The 8,957-nt window shown below is 28.8% G+C and overlaps 1 protein-coding gene across 1 annotated transcript; it reads left to right on the top strand.

Moving 5' to 3' along the window:
• The first annotated feature begins 352 nt into the window (after window positions 1–352).
• On the top strand, window positions 353–4,854 carry LOC132929441 (maltase 2-like). The gene is made up of 11 exons (XM_060994786.1): window positions 353–607; window positions 679–777; window positions 1,318–1,497; window positions 1,595–1,752; window positions 2,006–2,131; window positions 2,197–2,438; window positions 2,665–2,860; window positions 3,290–3,545; window positions 3,642–3,837; window positions 4,245–4,388; window positions 4,522–4,854. The coding sequence occupies exons 1-11, from the start codon at window positions 553–555 to the stop codon at window positions 4,685–4,687; spliced, it is 1,818 nt and encodes a 605-aa protein (XP_060850769.1). The 5' UTR covers window positions 353–552; the 3' UTR covers window positions 4,688–4,854.
• The last annotated feature ends 4,103 nt before the right edge of the window (window positions 4,855–8,957 follow it).

An 8,957-nucleotide genomic window follows, 5' to 3' on the forward strand; every position in this document is an offset into this window, starting at 1 on the left:
CATGAAGAATTTCTATTAAACAGATTCGTTTTCTATAATATCTACTTGCATAACTGTTCAAGTTATAACACAGATTGCTGTGGTCAGGATTATTTATGAAATTATTTTCTTTCGCGGAATTGTTAAACGAGCAGGTTGTATAGTGTTAGATATTCTATATGGATTTTGTATATAATTTATATTTTAAGAGGGCAGTATAATATCTTACGAGGATAGATACACGAACATTGACACACGCGATGTGTTATCTGACGGTAATGCATTATGCAACAACTGATAGAAAAACGCACATAATCAACGTAGGCAATGTCTATAAAAGAAACTACGTTTTGTAAGGCATGAAGAAGCGGACTTACAGGTCCTATTATTACGACGCCACTTACCTCTTATCGTTCCATGTCGTATATTACAGTATAGCAGTGCAGTAAGTAATTCAATAGGCGCCTACCTAATATTTTTTGCACGTTTGTAAGGTCAAAGGCGAAATTATTTAACCGTACAAATGCGCAAAAATTCACACACAACTTGTTAGACAATTACTTCTGCACTATAATGAACCTTTGTTACATTATCGTTTTAATAACAACCACGTTTAGTACGAATGCTGGTAAATAATTTATTAATTTAAAATTAAATATCAATTATAGTAATAGTAAAACGTATATTTGAATTTTTTAGAACCGGTAAAATTAGATTGGTGGCAGACCAGTGTAATTTACCAAGTATACCCAAGATCGTTTAAAGACAGCAATGGTGACGGTGTTGGAGACCTGAAAGGTAATTGATATATTAAATAATAAGTTGATGGATTATGGATAGATAATATAGTAAGAAATCAACAACAAAAATATGTTAAATAATATTTGTTACATGCGAACGGTTTTTTTTTAAATTTTCATGTATTCAACTTTTTTTTAATATTCAAATAAAATGTATTGTTGTATTATGCATTTGATATAAAATAAAATCAATATAAAATATTTTTAAAGTTAAAAATTAAAAACAATTATGTAAAAAGTAACGTCTAAAAACTGAACATAAATTCATAAACAATAAATTATAAGTAGTAATACAAAATAAAATGACAATATTCAAAACTAGGTTAACAAAACCATTAGGTAAGTAATATATAACAATTCTTGTTTTAAATATCAAGGTAATAATAGCGTAAAAAATAGTAAATATACTGTACTTTGTACCAATACATGACATACATTTAAGAGTAATTTTTTTAAATTTTTCTTATTATTAAATTCAAAATTTAAGTTGAAATGTTGGCAAATAATAATACATATTACATTGTATTTTGTTGTATAGGTATAGAAGAAATGGCCGAACATTTTAATGAAATGGGTATTGGAGCTATATGGTTGTCCCCAATATTCAAATCTCCCCTACTTGATTTCGGTTATGACATTTCCGATTATGTAAAAATCGATAGCACTTTTGGAACAATGGAAGACTTTTCATCACTTCAAAAGAAACTTAAATCGCTTGGTATATTTTATTGACATGCGAAATAAAATCTTAAAAACTAGGAAGTATGTGTGCGATATTATACACTTATGAACCACGTTTGGCCACCTAATTTCAGGCGTTCGTATTCTATTGGATTTTGTGCCTAACCATTCAAGTGACGAACATGAGTGGTTTCAAAAATCAGTCAAAAAAGTCGATCCATATACTGAATACTACGTGTGGCTTGACGGAAAATTAGACGAGAATGGAAATAGAGTACCTCCAAATAATTGGGTGAGTCAAATTAACTTAAAGATATATTAATTACACGTTACATACGGTGCTTATTATTGCTTTGAATATTATGGCGTGTGATGATTGAGGATATTGCAGAGTTTATGTATTACATATTTTCATTAATACTAAAATCAAGATATTTTCAAAAAATCTAACCTTGTCTAATTTAAATTTTTTATTTGACCAACGTTAAAAACCTTTTATTGTCCATATATTATAATCTACAATTATTATAAATATTTTCTTTAAGCGAAACTTTTTCGACGGAAGTGCTTGGGAGTGGTCGCCTGAAAGAGGACAATACTATTTGCACCAGTTCATGGTTAAACAACCAGATTTAAATTACAACTCTTCTGCTTTATTAGAAGAAATGAAGGTACTCTCTATTAAATTGTATTGTTTATGCGTTCTATTTAGACTCTTAAAATTCGATTTCTTTAGAACGTACTTAGATTTTGGCTGGATATCGGCGTCGATGGATTCCGCGTAGACGCTACACGATTCATAATAGAGGACACTGCGTTTGAAGACGAACCACTGATTGATCCAAATATTAAAGATGATAATTACACATATGCTTTGCTGAACCATACGTTAACTAGGGATCAACTAGGTACATATAAAATTGTCGAAGAATTTAGAGCAGTCTGTGACGAATACACTAACCGGGATGGAAACACAAGGTATTAAGACAAAAAATATATTAACTAAATATATTATTAATTTGGATCTGATTATTTAACAAATTAAATTGTTCTTAATAATGTATTTTAATAAGACTTTATTTTGACAAAGTCATATTTGAATTAAACAAGTTTTACTAGGAAAGTTCAACTTTGCGCTGATCTATATCTTGTTAATATAATATTTTTGTATACGGACGGCTAAAAACTTTTTGATATTGTTTAGACTGTTATTAACCGAAGCGTACGCGCCCATAAATTACACGAAGATGTACTACAGCCAGCAATTACACAGGGCTCATATGCCGTTCAATTTCAACTTAATCACATACATGAACGAAACGTCGTCGGCCGTCGACATAAAGAATACGATCAATTTGTGGTTGGACAACATGCCTCCGGGTGAATGGGCCAACTGGGTGGTGGGTAACGACCATTGACAATAATTAGATATAATATACAGTTTAAATTATTAAAGTGATTTTGATTCAAAAACTTTTTAATAACAATTGTGATTTTAAAAGTCACAGTACTTCAGGATACGTATACACTATACAGACTACCAATGCTTTCCTCCCATCTCATGTGTTTCGTTGAATAATACATTGTTTCATTGATCATCGTTCGTCAATATATTATACATCGGTAAACAATTTGACGATCCAGTGTGGTCATTAGATTTATAACAATAACTAGGTACTTAAATTGACGAAATAAAAGAATATAAAAAAATGCGAGTGGTGTACCCATTCTTTCACCAGTCAATCACTGAATATACTGTGTATGGTATTTGCATGTGGTGGATACGTATGGAAAGCAAATAAATTTTTTTTTTTTTTTTCATTGCTTAGTTAGGGAACCATGATAACAAACGAGTGGCTACGAGATTAGGTCAGGACATGGTCGACCCAATGAACACGCTGACAACGATGTTACCGGGCACGACGATTACGTACAACGGAGAGGAAATCGGTATGGTTGACGGCGCGATAAGATGGGATCAGACGGTTGACCCATTCGGTAGAAACGGCGGTATGGCTAGGTATAAGGTGAATTCGAGAGACCCGTGCAGGACCCCGTTCCATTGGAATGATTTGCAGAACGCTGGTAAGTACGTGTGGTCGGATCTCGTACGACATTTTTTTCATTGTCCTCGCATACTCGGACGCAACGCGCATTAAACCGGATGAATTGCGTCCAAAGGTTTTTCGACGTCCCAACACACTTGGCTTCCCGTAAACAGCAACCATTGGCACCTGAACTTGGCCTTTCAAAAGGCGCGCGTAAGAAGCCACTATCAGACGTACAAAACGCTGTTGCGACTCCGTTCATCTCCGACGATAGCCCAAGGAAATCTCACCATGCACACGCCATCAGATTGGATTTTGATTTTGACTAGGTACAGTATTTATTGTTGCCGTCGTTTTTATATGGACTCGACCATATTGATTATTTAACTTAAATGTTTCAAACATACATAGTACAACATACATATATAGTTTATCTTATTTGTATAGGCATTTCTGAGATGAATAACCGCGGTAATAACAACGATTATAATAGCTAATTTGTCTAGATAATAACTAATTAAGTTCTTATATCTGCTTATTTAATTAAGTAAGTTTTCAATATAGCGTAAGGTACAGATCGTGACAATATTATTCTATTTTAATTAGCGATTTGTTAGTTAAAATTTGTATTTATTCTGTTCAACAATGTGTCTCTATGGATAATTATTTTTCGTCATGATATTTTAGGAATGTTATTAAAAGTTGTGTCAAGCGTGAATATTTTTTATTTTTTCAGACAATTGGAAGACCACGAGACCTTCTACGTTGTTTTAAACGTGGGGTCGGAACAAGAAACAATTATTTTAAGTGAACACTTTAAGGACGTACCGTTTTATATGATCGTTCGTTCTTCGAGCATAAATGCATGGCATGCTGAAAAGTAAGTTTATAGATATAAGATATTTTACTATTCATATAATATTATGTTTATATTACCTACCGTAATTGCGAGCAATATAATTCATAGATATATTATTTATTAAATATTTAAATTTTTAATATTTTTGTTTTAGTGATTACATTGATACAACAATACCACTAGCAATGCGACCTAAATCATCATTAGTATTGTCCAGTGGCGTATACAATGGGGGTGACGTGGGGGTCAGATCCCTCCCATTGGCTTTTTATATTTTTTTTTGTTTTTGCTTACATTATGCAGTATGCACTATAATGTAATATATCCAATTATTTTGTGATATTTTGATCTATCGAGCTATTGAATTTTGATAATTTTGTCAATACTGAATACCATTATAATTTTATTTTATTTTATTTGTAGCAATGTAATGTTTATTTAGTCGAAATGGTCAATGACGACTATGATTATAATTTATTATAACTTATCTTATTATTTATAGAGACAATACTTTACATTTATATATATATATATGTGTGTGGACAAAAACGAAATTTCACTTTGAGATATTATAATATAAGAGCTAGCAAATAGCTCGATATATTGGGTATTGACTATTGGTGCATTTTTACAAGAGGGTATGAGCTCCATAGTCTGGTCATACGTAATTACAACAATATTTTTTATCTCATACACTTTCTTTAAATTTATTGATCATAGAATATAGATTATTTTATATAGATTAATATAACCTGTGTTGCTGAACGGAAAAGTCAAATACACTTGAATGAGATTAACGCATGGCACACAAAGTACTAAATTAATATAATGTTTTTAAAAAATAATGCACTTAGTATTTATTTTTAGGTTTTTCCATTAATTATAAATTAAACAGTTAAAAACAATTTTTTTCATTATAACTATATAGGAATGTATTGACACAACAAGAAAGTTTTTATGTTACAAAACACATAATTTCATAATAAATAAAGTTTGTAATATTGTTTTTGATTTTATTTACAAATAATCTTTTAGAATAATAATTATTGAGAATATAAATTAGCACAAAGTCCTCATACTTTGCGTTAAAAAATACACAAATTTATAACTGTGACTTGACATTAAACAAAAAATGTTATCTGCATGGAACTACCAAAGAAGAAACCCAATAGAATGAAGCTGCAAAACTCACTGAAACATACGTAATTTAAACATAAACGAAGAAAAAACATTAAGACAGTTAACAAAAAATAAAAAAAGAATCATGAATGCAAAAAAATATTTGTGTACACAATATATTCTTAAAAGCACTATAATATGTGCAATTTGGGGGTATGCTTTGAAATAATTTGCAGTCCAAGATGTATAACAACAACCAATATTACATTCTAAAATTGCTAAACATACTTGAACTATTTTTTTTTTTTTAATTCTCTCAGGCGGATTAAATCATGTTATTATTTTATATTTCTTCTTTAATACTTCTTACTTTCAGCTATTAAATTCTAACATCTTTTAATTGTTAAATATATATATATATATATATACTCGTATATATACAAATACACACACGCACACACTATTATAATATATATACATAATGTACCTATATGCGTTACAACAGCTCTCTCGTAACATTCTTGTCATGTCGAACACACCCTCACCGCGTCGCAAGCATTGTGCATTGTGTATATATATATGCAATACACGCATTACACACACAAACACACACGGGGGTTGTCCGTTTCGATTCTATCTAAAACGATTCCGAGGGTCTTAGTATGTTATATGTGTATACTCGTATAATGTATATGTATAATAAATGTTTGTAAGAGTGTGGACCTATATGGGTTTTCGAAGACATTACCAGAAACACATAACTTTGTCATTTCTCACACACAATCATATAGACGCCGCGCGGGGTTTGACATGTAGTATTCCCTCTGACTCCCGTGACCCTTTTTCTTTTCTATATAATAAACGGTTTTTTCCATCTTCTCTGGATTTTTCGAAAAACGTATTATTATCCAAAAGACCTCTGCGCAGGTAGGACCAACTGCAATACGCACACACATACCACACACACACATATTACGTATATAATATACTATATTTGGGCCGCCACTATACATCACTCGTGATGTTTTTTTCTCGCGCGCATTATCGACGGTATCCGATATTTATTATTATTACTATTATGAACTCTCGGAGAAAACCTGTTGCCCGGTGGATCGTCCAAGACAATTTAAATGGATATTACGCAAAGAGTAGGTATATTTTTCTCCCTTTTGAAATATTATTTCGATGTGCTTCTTAATACAATAAAATACCTCGATAATGGTACAGTGTCACGCGATTAAAATGAATTGTTGTAATAATTTCAAATATATTATCCTAAGTTTAAATAAGCGGCTGTTTACAATAAGTCAAGGTCTGTTTTAATTAAAATTACAGAAGAGAAAAAAACCTTTTAAAATGTATATTCGTTTATTGAACTATTTGATAATTATTATTAGTTTGTATATTATAACTGTAGCAAAATTAAAAATGACATTTCTTGTTTAAATAGAGGAAACAATATAATATAAAATTCCACCTTGTGTTTTATACTCCGAAATACATAGTATATAATTTATGTTTGTTAGTAATTCTAAATGCACGTGCTTATATTTGTGCAATTAAATGTATCAATTAAAATAAATAAATAAACCGAATCAACATTTTTATCGTGGAAAATGTTAATGTGAACTTTCCAACGAAATAATATAATTTAATGCATTTTAAATGTTTTATCGGCTCGAGATATTAAGTATCTTTTTTTAAACTAAATGATTTAAAATCAACGAAATAAAATATTAAATATAGTAAGAACTAAAAACCTTACAGCTGCAGTAATATTATATTAAAACTCCGATTTGATTTTTTTTCATTAATTATTTTAAGTTTAATTGTAATTTAAGCAATTTAATATTATTGTGTTATTTAAATTGTTTATTTTACTCTTTTATGATTTCGTTATTTATTTTGTAAATTGAATATATATAATATCAAAATATTATGTTGTATAGTCAACGTTAATGTCTGTAAGGGGACTGTATATTACTAAAACGAAAATGGTCTTTGAAAAAAATATGTTAACGATGTTTATGAGGTAGAGGATAGTTGATACCTCATACATATTTTGTATACATATATTATACATCATTTGTTTTTGTATGCATATAGTAAGAGGACAGTTTATTCGAGTAATTGAAAATAATAAACATTGTATCCTATATGAAAGCTAAGTTTATTTATTATACACAACCGTATTTATTTACGACAATATGTAGACGTTTCTATATATTATTTAGCTTATATGTTTTTACTTAAATTAAAATATTTTTTATACATGGGATTTGTTTAAAAAGATGTTCAAATATTTGATAATAATTTTATTACCAGTTATGTATTGCTTATATATAGTTATATACAGGTTTTAACTTAATATTTTGATACGCGTCAAATATATACCTAAGTTCTTTATTACATATCTACTTCTTTGTTATTTATTTAATGAAGTAATATGTTTAAATGTATTATTATTTTTTAAAAGTCCTACAATATTTAATAAATTATTTTTGTATAGATCAATAATCAATTATCACTTATCAGTGATAAAATTATGAAATTTAAATACTATTTTTTTTTTTTAATTATAAGTTTATAAACTTATGTTCTCTATATATATATATTATTATATTTGTAGGAATACTTCTGTTAAGTTTACTATACCATATATATTAGCGGAGTGAGAGGTACTGGGATATACCGCAAAATGTTGGTCTGTGCGTAGTAAAAATAATTTCAAAAAATATATATTATGTTAAAATATTTTTTTTACTAAACTTTAAGTACTTAAAAACTAATAAACTACTCTTTCTTTGAGTCAGTGACAATGATATAGTTCATCAATTATTTTGAAAAATTGTTATTTGAATATGTAATAAACTATATACATAATATGTGCAATAATTCACAAATAAAAATATAAATAAGTTAAAAATAATATATTGGTACACCAACATTAAGTACCTACCAATAAGTTATAAAAATAAAATATTTTATTAATGTATATAACCTATGGATATATTTATATAATATATATATATTTACGGACTTAAGTGTATATATAATTATGTATGCTTGTATTCCATGTATTTAGTTTTTTACATAGTTTAAAACACATAATATTATCGTACTATAGCTTCCGATGGGCAGTATTAACTGCAGATTTACGAGAAATAATTTAAACACGCCCATTCTACAATTAATGCCATAATTTTGCGTTTATTATTTTTCAATAATAAACATCCATATAGGTACACCGTTACAAAAAATGTAAAGAATTTTTGGTACCCAAATGCACTCTTCGTCGTGTAGCTACGTATTTTTTCTTTTAATATTTTTAGTGTCTATATCATCTGTTATACATGTATATATATATATATATATTATAGCCGTATACAGGTATGTAAGGAATTCGTTTAAACGGTCTGTTGTGGATTCATTTATTACTGTATAAATAAATATAATATAATAACAACAAAA

This window comes from Rhopalosiphum padi, chromosome 4 (genome assembly GCF_020882245.1).
Source record: "Rhopalosiphum padi isolate XX-2018 chromosome 4, ASM2088224v1, whole genome shotgun sequence".
NCBI lineage: Eukaryota > Metazoa > Arthropoda > Insecta > Hemiptera > Aphididae > Rhopalosiphum > Rhopalosiphum padi.